Source organism: Sceloporus undulatus, chromosome 5 (genome assembly GCF_019175285.1).
Source record: "Sceloporus undulatus isolate JIND9_A2432 ecotype Alabama chromosome 5, SceUnd_v1.1, whole genome shotgun sequence".
Taxonomy (NCBI): Eukaryota; Metazoa; Chordata; class Lepidosauria; order Squamata; family Phrynosomatidae; genus Sceloporus; species Sceloporus undulatus.
Window position 1 is genome coordinate 107,180,410 of NC_056526.1, and position 17,703 is coordinate 107,198,112.

The 17,703-nt window shown below is 36.9% G+C and overlaps 1 protein-coding gene across 6 annotated transcripts in view; it reads left to right on the forward strand.

Annotated features, from left to right (window-relative positions):
• ARFGAP3 (ADP ribosylation factor GTPase activating protein 3) overlaps positions 1–17,703 on the forward strand; it is a 38,850-nt gene that overhangs the window by 9,805 nt on the left and 11,342 nt on the right. The window contains exons 4-11 of one of the 6 annotated variants that reach the window (XM_042467644.1): positions 534–665; positions 4,342–4,425; positions 5,169–5,253; positions 5,792–5,851; positions 6,588–6,632; positions 7,416–7,462; positions 9,098–9,237; positions 15,642–15,767. In XM_042467644.1, the coding sequence (XP_042323578.1) occupies positions 534–665; positions 4,342–4,425; positions 5,169–5,253; positions 5,792–5,851; positions 6,588–6,632; positions 7,416–7,462; positions 9,098–9,237; positions 15,642–15,767 (719 nt within the window). The remainder of the gene's footprint in view (positions 1–533; positions 666–4,341; positions 4,426–5,168; positions 5,254–5,791; positions 5,852–6,587; positions 6,633–7,415; positions 7,463–9,097; positions 9,238–15,641; positions 15,768–17,703) is intronic. The other 5 variants (XM_042467645.1, XM_042467646.1, XM_042467648.1 and 2 more) reach the window with 5 other exon arrangements.

Below are 17,703 nucleotides of genomic sequence, written 5' to 3' on the forward strand. Positions count from 1 at the left end.
CTGCCTTTCATCAGCTCTTGGTATTTAGCCCAAAGTGAAGGTGCCTTGGCAGTGAGCCTTTAGTCTTAAGGGGTTCCCACCAGAGGTGTAACTCCACAGTGAGATTCAAAACAGTTATCTTTGATGTAAGCAACAATGTCATGTAATCTGATATCTGAAATAATTTCTTATAGTTTGTTCATATAGGGTGCATCTGTATTGCAGAAATACCCTAGTTTGACACCACTTTAACTGCCATGACTCAATTCTGTGGAATTCTGGGACTTGTAATTTTGTGATACATTCTCTGTCAGAGAGCTCTGGTGCCACAACGAACTGCAGTTCCCCGGATTCTATAGAATTGAGCCTTGGCAGTTAAAGTATTTCCACACTGGATTATTTCTGCGGTGTGGATACAGTCTGATCCTTTCTTGGTAGAGAATATGGTACACATATATAATTTAGCTGGCTAGGCATTTATTTTCATATTAGAACAAGTTCATCCCCAAATGTATTTTTTCATACACTCATACTGTCTGCTATTCTTTTCACAGTCTGCATTTTTCCATCAGTATGGTTGCACAACAAATGATGCCAATGCCAAGTATAGCAGTCGTGCTGCTCAACTTTACAGGGAAAAGATTAAATCTCTTGCAACTCATGCAACTCGGAAATATGGTACTGATGTATGTAATCAAGATTTTTGTTTTGTTTTGTTCCTGTTGTGCATTTGGTCAATTTGAAGTTTATAAACTTGACATGGTTTTTGCATAGTACATATACCTGTGTATTACACACAAGGTTAAATGTATGAAATAATACTAAAATTTTGTAAATAATCTGGAAAAGCAAAAATTGCAACTCATATGTTGTACCTTGTCAAATACTCTGCAGATAGTCAGTTTGTAACAATATTACTGTGTTTGACTGAAGCCAAACACTTTTGGCTCTAGTTGTCAGCATGAGATATTGGGCTTGCTATACTAGGTGTAATTTTGATCAGTGTGGTGTAGTAGACTGTGAGTGTAGAGCATTGGACTGTGACATGGGTTTGAATCCCCACTTGGCCATGGAAACAAAGAAGTGTCCTTGGGCAAGTCACACTCTCTCAGCCTCAAAAGGCAAAGGAACAAATTCTACCAAGAAAATCCCATGATAGGTTCTCCTTAAGATTACCTTAAACCAGAAATGACTTGAAGACATACAGCAAAAACAAAAATTGTCAGAGGTTTCTTTTGCCTGCAGTGAGTTGCGGTACTTTGTACAGTGCTGCTGATGGTGGTTGAATATAAGTAAAAATCACTCACAGAGTCAGAGGAGATTTAATAAGTATACTTTATACATTCAGGGACCAGGTACTGAAGAGCTGATTTCTCTGAAATGGATAGATGAACACTAATGCCAGAATTAATTCCAATGTGATAAATTGATAGATTTTTAACAAGTATATTTATATTGGAAATCTGATACAGTCAAGACATTCTGGAAGTACAGTGGTACCCCGGGATACGAATGCGCCGCCTTACGAAATTTCCGGGTTACGAAAAAAATCCATTGAAAAAAACTGTTCTGGGTTACGAAGGTTATTTCGGGTTACGAAAAATTTTTTGGTGCTTTTCGGCGCTTTTTCTCACGAAATCGCGGCTTTCGCTATTAGCGCCTATGGCTTTTTCAGCTTACGAAGATTTTCGGGTTACGAACGCGGCGGCGGAACGAATTAAATTCGTAACCCGGGGTACCACTGAAGGTGGTTTATACTGAACTACTGGGTAAACTTGGACAAGTAACATGCTCTCAGCCTCAGAGGAAGGAAATGACAAACCTCCCCTGAACAAATCTTGCCTAGAAAAACCCATGATTGGTTTGTCATGAGTTGGAAATGATTTGAAGGCACACATCAACAACAATCAGATGTTACAAACTTTGTCTTAAATGCTTTTTACTATCACTATGAACAATTAGAGATGATGATGATGATGATGATGATGATTTATCACCTACCCCTCCCCATGGATGCCTTGATTGCATGCTTGAGTGGAGTATTTGTCAGTTTCCTCCTCCCCTAGTATGTAGTTTATTTTATATAAACTGAGGAGGATATATTCAAGGACACCCATTAGTTTAGAAGTGATTCACAGTTGACATGTTTTAGATTGAAGATGAAGATGGGCTGAATGTACCCTTCTTTGTGAAGTTTATTCTTGTATGCTGTGTTTTATATGGTTGAGACCTATCTACAGATTAAGAAAAAGGTTTTTTTTAATGCTGGTATTCCTAGTGAGTTGGATCCAGACTTGCTCTTCTTCAAACAGAAAGACCCCTTAAAGTCTATCAGAGGGTGCTACTAGAGGAAGAGATGGTATCAGTTTCAGTTGCTTGCCATTGCAGTCCTTTGGGCATTTGACCATCCTCCCTTTTCTGTAACTCTCCAGAACGTAATGTCATGACATGTAGGAGGCTACACAGAGAAGGGAAAATTGGCAAAAATTGCCATGTGAATTTTTGCTGCTGCTTGTGGAAGCCTCCAGTTAAAAGAGTTCTGCTCCTGGCAAGTCTGGACCGATTCCATCCCAATACTTGTAATGTTTCTGTCTGTGTGAGTGATCAGGCTGCATATGTGTTAAGAGTTTGAGTGAATTACTTTCATATACTTCTGGACCTCAACTGTTTCCTATCATCCTGATTGATGTAGTATGGTTTCAGAAAAATTGTTAGATTTCATAATCCAAACCTTGTCTATCTTGCAGATTATTTGTACCATATAATTTTACCTTTTATTCTGTAACTTCTTAAATTGTAAATTTTTATAAGTTCTAATCCACTTTTCCCATTTACCTTTCCTCCATTTCCCACCATTTCTTCTGATGCCCTGTGTTGAATTTGTGTCTAATTCCTTCAAAGCAGGGACCTGTCTTCTCACAATTTACAAATGTCATCCTTATAATATACAGAATAGTCTTAAGCAGTTGCAGTGAGCATACCATCTTAGATCAGGCAATTTTTAAGAACATGTGACTTTTGAACAAGTAGGCAGGTGACTGTTGTCATTTTTAGTAAGTAAAATGTGTAGGCAAATTCTTTTGTTTACCACAAGATAATTAGATATTAAATATGGTGGTTGATGATTTTGCCCATGCTAATATGAAGAGCGTGGTTCACAACAAAACATTGCAGTCTTACATAGTCTTACACAGAAAGCTGTCTTATACTAAGTCTTATCATAGGTTCATTTAGACCAGTATTATTAGATTTTGACTGGCAACAGCTTTTCCAGAGTTTTAGGCACATTTCTTTGCCCAGTATTCCCTGGTGTTTGCCACCAAAGTACTAACTAGACTTGATCCTGTTTAGCTTCAAAAGACAGATGAGATCTGGAGTCTTGGTGCATGACAAAAGAAAGCTGACACACAGCAAGAGAGAAGCTGCTTTCTCCATAAGTCTGCACGCCATCAAAGCACTTCTGTTTTCTTCCTGAGGGAGACGGTAATAAAAGCATGTCTTTTGTCATGTTGGAAAAATCTATTTGGCAAAAGGCATGCTTTTATAACCATCTCCCTCTGAAAGGAGAACAGAGGTAAGGAGAAAGCCGCTACTTTCTTACTGTGTTGGCTTTCTTTTGCCATGTGATAAGGCTTTTAGTGTGTTCAGAGTGTTGTGGCTGTAGTAGAGTTTTCACCAGCTAGGAGTACTTCAGCTGAAGCAAGAGCTGTTCAGTTTATTTTGGGTTTCCCACTGACCTGCAATCATCTTTTACTCTGCTAGCATTCAGGATTGGGACTGATCACAATAAAATGAGATACGGTACTCTAATATTCTAGTTCTTGTGCCTAGTTGGTATTTCCTGGAAGTTCACAGAACTGTGCTTTCCTTTCTGATTATTCTGATTGAAATCTTATGTTATCAAGTGTATATTCTTACATAACAAGAGAATCCTAGAGTGTGCAGAAATCATTGCTTTCTTTTTTTCTTGCCCTATGTCACTTCCAGCTGATAGTCTTTGATTTCTTAAGTCAATATTCAATAGAATGAGTTTGACCAAATTCTGTTTTGACACCTGCAATATTTACAGAGTTCGTTGATACTTATTGCTTCATTTTATGAATGCCAGTGTAGTTTGTTGGAAGCTTAACAGCTGTGATATTATGCCAATAGAATTTAAATGCTTAACCTTAAATACATCTGATCTGTTGTTTATAATAGTCTTTCCACTACAGTGCGTTTGCTTTCTTATTTGAGAATTATCTAGACCTTTATCTGAAGGAGGGTACATGATGTTCTTACAAAAAGTCCTGCATGTATTGCTGATTGTGCCTTTAAGAAATTGAGGGAACACTCTGAAATGACATGCTGTGTTTGTTCTAGTTATGGATAGATGGCTGTGGAGTTCCTCCCCTATCACCTCAGGAAAAAGAGGAAGACTTCTTTTCATCGCATGTTTCTCCTCGGGTATAAAATAAATTGAATTTTGCTTCTTAAGTCTTTACTTTTTCTCAAGGGGCAAAGTTTCAATGCCAGCTGTGATCCATGCATGAATGTACACTAAACAACCCATCCAACACCAGAAAAGGAATCAGGGTCCATGTTCTGTTTCACCACCACAACTCAACAATTCATACTCAGCCTGTGTAGACACAGCATTGCTGTACTTACAATTTATTAATACAGTAGCAGGGAGGTTCACAATCTCTAATTTCCTGTTTGGCATGGGTGGCAGGGAGTGCATTGCCTACCCAGTTGAGCCCTGATGAGTTCATAGGTAAATAGCATTCTATGAAAATGTGTCAGTTTTTATTACTCTCGTAATAATTATTACTGCCAGCTATTTACTTTATTTGTAACTTGGATCATTGTTCATTCTGAGTTATACTGATTTTTTTAATCCTTGTAGTAATCCTTATTGAGGGTAATGAGTGACAGCCTTTTTATATAAACAAAATTTATATAAGTTAACAGTAACATTTTTCAACTGCATGTTATGGTATAACTGTTTGCATGATTTTGTAGCATATATCACATGGAGAAAGCTTGTGAAAAGTATAACTATGGAATAGTTATATCACTGGCCATATAGATCAAACCGTGTTATGAATATTGAAATCAGCTGATGCTTTAGCTAGTATAGTTTTTAGTTGCTTTTAGCTTATTACATAATTACTAATAATGGTAATTACTATTTCCCCTTTTTTCAGATTATTAATACAGAATGGGAGGCATCACATCAGGAGACAGCTAGTCTTAAGCAGAACCTAGCAGATAATTCAGAAAGCAAAGAAGGTATAGTTTCTCAACTTCAAATTTCTCATTTTTAAAAAATTATGTTGAAGCTTCTTTTGCTCCCACTGATTGTATGTCCTTAGTTTTTCTTATATCATTGCACATGTGATAGCAGCAGATGCTAAGTTAGAAGCTTTGTTTTACAGTTGGAAACATAGGACACCTTGACAAAAAGGGACTGCTTTGTACTGTACTATAAAAAAAAGTCTTACTCATTAGGCCAGCCACAGATGCTGGCGAAACGTCAGAAATAAACTCTTATAGAACATGACCTCATAGCCTGAAAAACCCACAAAAAACTCTTACTCATTACTTGGTCACTATAACTGAAATTCAGCTTGTCAAAACATGTGCTTTGAACTTATGCTCTCTTGAAAAAAAATGTACATAATTACCAACATTTGCGTCTTAAAGAAGTAGAAAGTCATGAGGCTTTGTTTGTGAATGTGAGTGCAAGTGAGAGAGTTATTTTTATAATGATCTTAAAAATCTTTCTAAAAGCATTTTTGTCCTTTTTTTAAAAAACACATATTTCTAGAAGAACCTGAAAATGGACCAAGTGTTGACTGCCTTAGTGTTTCACCGCAAGCATCACTAGGTAATCAGTCCAAAATGGATATAGATACGTTTTGTGTATTTTAATATATTTAAAATAATCTATGTATTTTATGTGTACATATATAAAGAAGATTGCCTTGACAGAAACAGTGCAAATTTTGTATCATTTTAGCTGGATTATTAGGAAAAACACATCCCAGTCAACAGATAGACCAGTTTTACTAGTGACATAACTAGGTAGATGATTGAGGAACAGGTCTGTATGTTACTGCTACAGCTCCTCATTGTTAGATCTATTTTCACATACCATTCTCAGAAATTTGTAAATTGATAATAATTGGAATGCTTTTAGAATAGTGGTTTTCATAGACTCATGGTTCTTTCATAACTTCTGGTCTGTGTAAAATGTGTTTGATTGACATCATATGGTGGAGGCATAACATTTTTCATGTTTTCAGCACTATTTAAGTGCATCCAAGTATTCAAGAAATCTTGGACTCATTCCTGATGCTTATTCTTCATTTGATGTAGGGTTCCTGGGTCTCCCCCGATTCATACTATTATAGGGAATTATAGATTAGAATGCTTATCTTGCCAAAACATGCAATGTCCTATATTTGCATTTTGAAACAGTACAGTTCCTGCAACCTGGTAGTATAGGAATAAAAAGAAGTATAGATTGGTCAGGTAGCTGCCATCATATAAATACAATTGCTTATTTAAATTATTGATCTTTTTAGTTAGTGATGCATCTATGTTTTTTATCTCTTATTTAGCCAGCTTGGAGAATGTAAATACTTCAGGCACCGCACCTAGCAAAGGTGACTGTAAACATTTTAGATTCTCTGTTTTGCTGTTTCACTTCCCACGTTAATTATATCTGTGGAATGACATATATATATTTTTTGTTTGTTTGCAATATCTGCTTAAGCAAATGCATCTTTCACTAACAATCTGAATTGTCTTAAATGCTTTAAACATTTTCTCAACTTTGTTGTTTTAATCTCCAGTTTTCCCATGCACTTAAGATCCATGACTTCTTTACTGTGTGTTGTCTCTCCATCAGTGTAGATCACAACTTTACCACAGAGTTATTGGCTAGATCAATTTCGAACTGGGGAGACTCATGTTCGTATTCCCATTTGCCATGGAGCTCATTGGGAAACGTTTTCCAGTCATTTTTTTGTTGCCTGACCTCATTTGACAGTTATTGTGAGATAATATGTGGTGAGACAACTCGACTCATGTATGCCAACATGAGTCACGGTAAGAAAGGCAAGAAATGAATGTAATGAAATACAAATTTATTTATGTCACATAGTGAACTACTTTTCCTTCTCTACCTTTGTGGATGTTTTATGAAAGTATTGTCTATTTATGAAGACATTTTAGAGCTAATTCCTAATTAATGCTTAATTCTTGTGAAAATGAAAGTTTCATATTAGATCATACTACTTAATTTTTCTTAATCAAATTGCTGTATTTCAGTTAAACAAAATTAAAGTTGAAACCTGCTGAAATTATGCTTTTGCAGAGGCTGGTTTTAATAGTAGCTTTGTTACTTAGAATATGTATTGTGATTGAATGTGTTTTGATTTTTGCAGAGGCTAGCTCTATGCTGAAGAAGAAGTCAAACCAAGTGAAAAAGGGGGTAAGTTCTTAAAATATCTTTGGGTCAGAACAGACCGGCGGCTTCAGTCATCTTCAAGCTGGCTTGAGGGTTTTGTGTTTACATCATCACACCTCCAAGTTGCCCGAAAGTTGCGTTGACGACACACCAGGTGGCATCTGGGCGATTTGGGGGCTTGGCGTTTACATGCCACATGCTCCGGAGCTGGTGAAAAGCCAGCTCCAAAGGCAAGGGGGCAGATTTTTTCTGCCCCAAATAGGAGCCCTAATTCAGCCTTAAATGGGGAGGCTCCAAGCTGCCCCATCAGGGCCGTCTGTTTCTCCCCATATTCTCTGGAAGGCAAAGGAGGGGCAATCAACACACCCTTGGGTTATTCCCCACATGCCAGCTAACTAGGCAGGATTCCAAGATTCTTTTTCTGTTATTTCCATTGACTCAATTCCCTTCCCTGCTAACGTTTTGTTTCCTGCCTTTTTGGTTTTTTTCCTTTCACTCACACACATTAGATTAATAATATTAAGAAATGAAGGGAAATCATAAAAAGAGAAGGGCACCAGACCGTGAGGCAGAGAAAGGGGACACAGTTTTACATTAGGGGGAAAAGAAAAACAAACTGCGCCAGATCCATACCAGATCCAGTAACTTAATTTAATTTGCTGAGTGCTGTCCAGTAAATAATGGGTTTAGAAAGTAAGATTGCCCTAAATCAGATGACCAATACCCAGTGAGTCTCTGAAATTAAACAAAATGGTGCATTAAAAAGAATTTTTATGAGTTTGAGTGAAAGTGAGTCAGAAGACTGGATAGCACTAGCTCTGTCACAGAAAAAAGAGAGTAGAAAAGATAGTCAAGAATGAGGCGCAAAAAGCACACTGTCCAGTCATTCCCATTGTAAATGGGATTGGTTTAACTGTGGATCTTGCATCTGCTGTTTGCTTTTGTTACCAGGAACTTTGGTTGTCCATCTTCAAATTAAAAACCATGCTTGTTTTATCAGAAATCAGGAAAAAAAAAACCCAAACAAAAGAAAACTTGCTGATGGAAGATCTACTGTTTGTTCATCAAATGCATCTTGACGTAAGAGCCAAGTGGGGAACATCCAGGAAATGTATATTAGCATGTTCACCCATTCGCACTAAGACAGGCACTTCAGAACCCTTGCTTGCTGTGCCATGTGAACGTGACCATTGGCTCATGATCAAACCATTGTTGACCAGGAATATACTTTTTGATAACCAGCTGATTACATTTCATGCTAATTCCAAACCAAAACTGGAACATAGTTTCATACTGAGATTATTAGAAATGAAATCTTTGTCTGATTTCAGTTATCAAGAAAAAAAATGTGATTGCTGCAAAACAGGTGGTTCAACAGGAAATCTAGTGTGTCAGGAGATGGGAGTATACAAGCCCGCACTATGCTTTTAATATGATATATTAAATTAGTATAAACTGGCCTTCTCTTATGCTGTTTCTTTTGCCTAACCATTATTTTTTCTTCTTTTTTCTCAATTGTGTAGGACAGTGATATAATACACATTAAATCACTTCACATGTATTTACTGTGTGACTCTTTTATTTTATTTTATTGATTATTTCCTTGCACCACAGTTTGATACTGCAAAGCGTAAGCCACATATTTTTTTCTTTTTAAAGCTTGGAGCAAAGAAGGGTGGTCTGGGAGCCCAGAAAATGAGCAGTCAGAGTTTTACTGAAATTGAAAAACAAGCACAAGCAGTAGACAAAATGAAGGAGGATCTACATGCTGGCAAAAGAGCTGAGAAAGAAGAGCCTCTGTAAGTGTGTAATTTTGTTTATAATATTTTCCTAGCAATACATTTGCAGGATGTTTGAAGCTGAAATTGTTGAATGCTCTTTGATGCAACTGGCATTCTCAGAAGTAATTGTTTTACTCTTGTGCAAGAAATAAGTGATGAAGTTGAATAGTACTGTAGTATCAAATTATCATAAAGAAAAGAGAAGAAAAATAAAAGAGATATAGGAACAAACTAAGAATAATGAATTCAATAGTACAATGGCTTGTGCAGAAAAATAAAGAAAATTACTACAGTGACCAATGCAGAGAAATAGAAGATAGCAACAATAAGGGAAAAAGAAGAGATCTATTTCGCAAGATCCAGGAAATAAATAAATAAAAAAATCAAGACAAGGACTGGGACACTATGACAATAAAAATAACACAATTCAAGACCAGGAAGGAATAAAAAGGCATTGGATGCAATACACAGAAGAATTATACAAAAGAGATGACAAAATGTAGGATACATGGAACAGAGAGCCATATGAAAATGAACCACAAATTCTAAAAAGCGAAGTGGAAACTGCAATAAGAGAAATAGCAGAAAAGAAATTACCAGGAACACATGATACTCCAATTGAATTGCTGCAATCCACATTGACAGAGTCAACTGTAGTGCTAACCAACATGTGCCAATAGATATGGAAAACAAAACAATGGCCAACAGATTGGAAACAATCAATATACATCCCCATCCACAAAAAGGAGACACAAGAGACTGCAGCAACTATAGGACTATAGCACTGATCTCCCATGCAAGCAAGATTACAATTTAACATTAACATTAAGGAACAGTGATATCTAGATGTGTGCAACTGAGACATAGTGGTCTTACCTAGAGAAGCCGTAAACTTAAAGGTAAAGGTTTCCCCTTTGACAAATTTGTCTAGTCGTGCCTGACTGTAGGGAGTGGTCCTCATCTCCGTCACTAAACAGAGGGAGCCAGCATTGTCAGAGATGACTCTGACATCATGTGGCCAGCATGACTGGACAGAACACTGTTATCATCCCATCAAAGTAGTACCTATTTATCTACTTGCACGTTTACATGCTTTCAAACTGCTTGGATGGCAGAAGCTGAAACCCACTACTCCCCACACTGTGAAGCCATAGCAAAGGAAATATTTGATCTGGGTCTCTTCACTTCATGGCTTAGCCTTTCATCAGCTCTAGTAACTTAGTAATTAAGTTGAGCTGTGACTGAAGTTTTTATTCCAAATTGTATACACCACACACACACACACACACACACACACACACACACACACACACACAGGGTCAGACAAGACTGCATCCTTTCACCTTATCTGTTTAATTTGTATGCAGAACATATAAGAAAAGCAGGCTTGGACACAGAAGGAGGAGGAGTGAAAATAGGAGGAAGGACACCTAATAAGGAAGATCAGAGAAGAAAGTGCAAAGGCAGCCTTAATGTTGAATATAAAGAAAACAAAAATCATTACTACCGAGGACCTTCACAAGTTCAACCTAGACAATGAAGAAGTAGAAATAGTAAAAGAATTCCCATACCTGGGATCAAACATTGATACAAATGGGGACTGCAGTCAGGAAACCAGGAGAAGATTAAGAATGGGGAGGGTGGCTATGAAAGAATTAGAAAAGATTCTAAAATGCAAAAATATAGAACTGAGCACAACAGTAGAATGATACAAGCCATTGTATTCCCTATTACCATGTATGGATGTGAGAACTGGACAGTTAAGAAGAAAGGATGAAAATCAACTCAATTGAGATGTGGTGCTGGAGAAGAGTGCTGAAGATTCCATGGATGGCCAAAAGGACAAACAAATGGGTCCTAGAGCAGATCAAGCTGGAAACTTACCTGGAAGCCAAGATGACCAAACTGAGGCTGTCGTGCTTCAAACACATTATGAGAAGGAAGGACTCAGTGGAAAAGACAATAATGCTAGGAGAGGTAGAGGGAAGTAGGAAGAGAGGAAGGCCACATGCCAGATGGATGGACTCTGTTAAAGAGGTCATGGATATAGATTTGTAGGAATTAAGGAAAACAGTGGAGGACAGGGGGGCTTAGAGATGTTTCATCCATAGGGTCGCCATGAGTTGAGATCGACTCAAAGGCAGTTAACAACAATAACAATGCATCATCATTAGTAACAAAACTCCTAACGTTTTGTGAGTAGAATTCAGAGTAGTCTCAGGAGTGTTGGGGCTCTTCATACATTGTGTGAATACTTGGCTTGTACCTGTGGCCTACTTTTTGACATATAAAGACGATATGTGGTTTTCTTAGTGCATTTTTGCATATGCATACATTGCGTATATACATACTAGTTCCTGGCCATATGCAGTAGCATTGTATGAACTCTACAAAATGATGTTTATCCATTTAAGGTATAGATAATGTAAACAGTTTCATGAAATAGGATGCTGGACTAGATGGATCTTTGTCTTGATCTCTTATGTGGAGTGCGCTGTAGACACATATGATGGCCCACTATATTTTTAATACATGAAGCACCCCTTCTAATGGGCATGTTAAGAACTTATGTTGAAATATCAGAATATTAGAAACTTTGCTTACATTAGGGCCATCCCTTAATAGTAATGAAAATGCTGATGTGAAAATACTGCTAGTTGCTGGGTGTTTGGTTCTCTGCATTCTCACTGCTTAGGAATTCCTTGTTATTTAAGCAGATGCAAACTTCGTTCTTTTAGTTGTTTAGGCAATACAGCTAAAAGTTAGCATAACTTGTAGTTCTGGAGTTTAACTTGGCTTTGCAAAGACATACTAACTTCAAAAGCATATCCAATAACATCAAAAATCCACCAAGCAGTAATAACTATATTGGGCCAACCAAAATGCACAATAAACATGTTGCAAGCTTTTGATGCTCTACTGGCTTCTTCATCAGGCAAGGTGTTAAAAACCATACAGGAGAAAAAATTGAAGATGTTAGTAATAGGCTTGCATTTGGCTGCTTTTGTTCTTAGTTCAAATGGTATTTTGCGGGGGGGGGTATCTCTTGCAGGCTGGCACCTCCTCCTTCTTGCTGTGTTGCTACTGGGACATTCTCAACGTCCAGGAAATTTAAGATCCATTTGAAATACAAAAAACTTCATTTGCAGTCTAGTATGTGTCCTTTGCAATCCAAAAGCATAGTTCTGGTTAAAGGAAAACTATCCCCTCCTTTTAAAATTTCTAGTTACTTGACATGACCACGAGGTGGCAGCATAAACACATTTTGGAAAGGTATCAAGATTTTGTCATGGCTTTCCCGAAATATGTTTTTACTCTGTTCATGCTATGTTCTAGAGCAGGGATGTGCAAAATGCAACACTTTAGATGTTTTTGGATTGCAAATCTCAGCACTGGATAGGCTGAGGAAAGTTGAAGTCTACTGACGTTTCACTCTTGGGGTAAAAGAAGGAGCATAACTACATCATCATCCTCATCTGGATGGCCACACTCTGGCCATCCCTGATCCATACTATTTAGTTGTTATTGAATCTATACATACTAAACATTAGAGGAATGAACACTGCCCCCTTCTTGCACACTTCAGTTGTCCCCTACACGTGGACTGTGATGATTTGATACTCCTATATCCAGGAAAGCACTCCACTAACTATGGGTTGCAGTTATTGGACATCCAGAGATGAAGTTTTTCCTTTTCAGGCCATCACTTCTCTTATGTAGCGGCCAATAGAATAGTGTAACAATGGTACAGAGCTAGCACACTGTTCATATGGTGCTATAAATAAGTCATAATAATGCTTGAATATATCTTGTATTATGGGTTTTTTTGTAATAGTATCCTACCCAACATGTTTTCCAGAAAAGATGCACTTGTAACTTGTAGCAGAAGTTCATTTATTCTCTTTTATTTATTTAATCATCTTAGAATACTACTGTTTTGAAGACAACTAACAGACATTAAAAACAAAACAAAACCAAACCCAAAAAACCCGCAACAACAGTACAGTATTGTAGGAATAATTTTCTTAATTATGAAAACTTAAAAAGAGCAGAGATGGAAAAGATCAGTCTAAAAGAACCCAATTAAAATAACTTCCACTAGATTTAAAACACTTAAGTAAAAGCACTCATAAGAAGGATGGTCTCGGCTAAGTGGCAAAATACCACTTTGGTGAGGATGCATGCATGTTTGGGGTACTGGGGTGATCCTGCAGTCAAATAATTACATTATCCAGCTGCCTGTAACTAGCACATTGGCTTTTTGACACCATTATTATTTAATTTTTGTGACTAATCTCTTTTGGTATATAGCTACCCATCTAGGGGAATTTATTCCTGCTAGCCTCATTTTATGCTTTCATAAATTATATTTCATAAATGTCTGTTACATTTTGATCAAACAGCTCCTCAAGGTAGGTTAAAAAGTTTGTGCCTCGTTTGTAGAAACATACAATTCTGACATCTTTGATTTTGTTAATGCTGTCAGAGCGAGATAAAAGTAAGTGTGGCTTTTGCTTTGTAGTTGAAAAATGAAAAAAAGCACGTTGACTTCCGCAACATATTTGCACGGCTTCAGACAGGAATTTGTATTGCAAAACATCTTCAATTAAATTGTTGTTTATATGTATTCATTTGTCTTAGCAGTGATTACTTCAATTTCCATTAGCTTGTTTCCTTCTTTAAACATTATTGCCTGACAAATGGTATGCTTTATAAATCATCTATCTGGTGATATACATTTCTACCCTAATGGATCTTTTTACATTTTGTAAATTTTCATTTTAATTTTTCTCATTTCAAGTGATCCATTAAACATGCCAGTGTAATTGAATGTAAATGTAAAACTAGTTATGAACTACTGCAGAGGTGGGCAACCCTTAACTCTCCAGTTATTTTTGAGCTACAACTCTCATAATGTGTTGTCATTGATTATGTTTGCAGAACTTCATGGGAATTACAGTGCAACAACATCTAGAGGGCCATACTTTGTTTGTTTCTGACTTATGGAAATAACATATTGATTTTTGCATAAAGTTTTAATTGAATACACATGCAAATACTATGAGATGTTGGACTGTGCGTGTGTTTTAGATGTACTGTTAGATGTTCCATCCTTATGGAACTAATGCACAGGATAATGCTTTGGCATTATACTAGAAATGTGGAAAGACGTTTAAGGGCATTTTGTCCAAGTGGATGCAGATAGGATGTAAAAATTAGCAATAGTTTATTGACTTGATAATGAATCAACCTGAGTTTTCATACACCTCCCCATCCTTCAATATAGATGTCAAGAGGTGTTTAGATTTTTTAATTCTATTTTAGAAATATCCACTGTTAATTATTATGCTCATAGCTGACCATTCTATTGCTAGTCTTAACTGTGATTAGTAGAAGCAAGCCAGCTTGAAACCATAGTTCATGAAACTGCCTTGTTTCAACCAAAATTATCTTTAATACACTTTAGAGACTAGATACAATATGAATCTGTAATTGACTGAAATCTGAACCAGAAATTTCCTACATGCTGATGGTTGTGCTAGAGAAAGAAGACATAACAATAAAATACTGGTTTATAGTTGTGGCTTAACTGGTTTTGGATCCAGCAGTGCAGTTATGTGAGAGAAAGGCATTCCATTTCATGCAAAGATCCATCCTTGCCAGCATCTCCACCAATTTTTCGCCACTTTTATATCATATTAAATGTTATAATAGAGAATAAATAAGCATGTACCCATTGATGGATCAGTAAATGATCCCCCATTTTGGTTTTATGATGTCTATCTAGTTTACAGATTCCCATGTTAATTTTGTCAATCAACTTAACACAATTTAGTTATTGTTTCCAAACCTGCAACATCCCCAGGGATGAAAACAGTTGTGGTCTGATAACTTTCTGGGACTAAAGGCTGGGAAAGACTGTAAGACTATCTTTTAAGATACCATAAAGAACTTAAGTATACACCCACTCTTCTGACTGGCATGTGCTGGACATGCTAAGACCCAAAGGTATCTTCCTCTTCAGGTGCAAATTTATCTTCTCCAGTTCCCTTCTGTTCTTTTCCTGTTCATCACACATCTAATTCCAACACATTTAGACCACACTGCTCCTCACTCTTAAGATAAATCCTTTTGCCTGCAACTCTTCTCCTCTTAGAATCCTGGTGTGGCCTCTTCCTCCAGACTCATTTTATTCTGTATGGATTCTGCTGTGTACTTCAATCTTTCCTATCCTGAAAAGCTAGCAAAAGGATTTTGTCTCAGTTATATCACATGCAGTCTCATCATACACATTTGAAAAAAACAAAACACCTTTTCTCTCCCTCTCCCTTCCTGTGCATGGTTGCTATTACTGTTGGATCAAGAAGCAGCAGCTCTGTTTTTCATTCCCAGATATTGACTTTGTGCGTTTCTTTTTTTAGAGTATCATCTTTACGTTTGGCTTACAAAGATCTTGAAATTCAGATGAAAGAAGAAAAGTTAAATGTGGCTGGAAAAAAGAAAACAGAGGTAGATAGACTTGGCATGGGATTTAGTAGCAACCGAAGGTAAGTATACCATATATACTCGACTATAAGTCGACCTCATGTATAAGTCGAGGGCAGGTTTTGGGGTCAAAATTATGGATTTTGATATGACCTGTGGATACATCGAGGTTAAAATTTAGGGATTTAAATTTAGGATTTAAAGGATGAAACAAAGGAAAACAATGCCAAATAAATTACAAAATTCCAGCAGGCATAACTGTTTGAGTTTACACTAAAGGCTGGATGGATGAGAGGGGAGTGCTTCCAGGACAAATTACACTCTTGCCTTTCAGCAGGAGATGGTTCCTTTTTTGTAAGAGACAAAGTACAGTACTTACATTGACCCATGAATATGTCAACTTAGGTTTTTGAAGTTAATTTTTTGACTAAAATTTCTAGACTTATACATGAGTATATACAGCAAATCTTTAGTTTGTGTCAGAAGACAGATAATACAGTTTATTATGTAGAGAAGAGGTGTCTTTAAACATAAATTTTCTAGAAACTTTCGAGCCATGAGTGGGGAAAAGCTGATTTGTGAGTGAGAAATGGAAATTTTCTGAACAATGGAAAAATGCAGCATTAGTCTCCTTTACAGAATGAAAGTTACTTTGTTACTTTAGGTCCATTAAATACACTGTAATTCATCTTAGCATAAAGTTACCATGTTTGATATATTAAAGGTAGAGATAATTACAAATAGAATTTAGTTCTTCAAATATTATTGTTACAAATAAACATATGAAGTTCTGAACTGCAAGCAACCCCTTAACTATAGGGAACCGCCTTGCTTTTGCCAATTTATGAGAAGCTGGCAACTCCCTCATTAAAAATGGGGGAAAGCGTCAACATTAATCAAACAAAGAAAATTATTTTGTGTTCTCTGGTCCGTAATATTGCCAAGCAGACATAAAGCAATCAACAAGTCAAGTGAGCTGTAATTATCAAATATATGCTTTGGTATATTAGCTGCATTTACTGCATCAGACACAGATGATGTGGGATATGGCTTTGTGAAGTGAGAATGTCTCCCTCTAAAGATGAAATATGCTCCAGTACAGAAGGGCTTAATCTTTCTAATGAGCAGAATACCATATATCCATTGGAGGAGGGCTCTGATATGTGAACATGTATGCCATAGTAAATCAGTGTTGTGTTATCTCTAGTTTTAAGGTTTTAATGTGAGAGATGTTAAGGGTCTCAGAAACATTTGCTCAATAAGGTGTTGAAATGATGTTAAAGTGTTTGCCTTCTGTCCCAGTCAAGAAGGACATTGGGGACATGCCAACATCTCCAATCACTTTGTTTAGTTACACTCTTGTTTCTAGTCCAAAATTAAATTGTGCCCACTGACTTCAAACAAATATTACAGACTGATACTTTTGGCCAATTTCAAAAACCAAGCTTCTTAAGTTCAATCCAAGATTAGAGCAGGTTTGGAAACAGCAAAAAAGCAAGAAGTTTGTTTGAGACAAGGGCTTTCTTCTATATTTAAACAAACTGTGTTTAGCAAAGTTTATCAAATTTCTTCTTTTGAAACTACAGTTTTTAGTTAGACACAGTCTATAAATTATTCCCCTATTTTCCTTTCTTTCAAATTCTTCAATAATAATAATATAGGGGAAACTGAACAGCAAGTAGAGAGACGATGAGTTCAAACTTCACCCAGTCAGGAAAGTGAAGAGTAAAGTATTCCTACCCACTTGTGGTCCTTAGCCTTGGGAGGTTGTAAGTTAGTAGCGTCCTTTACCCTTTCTTCATCCCAGTTTTTTAGGGACCCAAAAATTTAACAGTTGCTTTTGAAGGCTTACAAGCCTGACGCTTCAAAACAGAAGTTTGGTGCCGGCGATAAATGCCTAAAGGCTGCTGCCGCGCCGCTGGGTTTAACACTCAGGCTTCAGCCTGAGCAGTCTCCTCGGCTCCCTGGCTTTCCTCGCCCCTCCTTCTCCTTCCACCG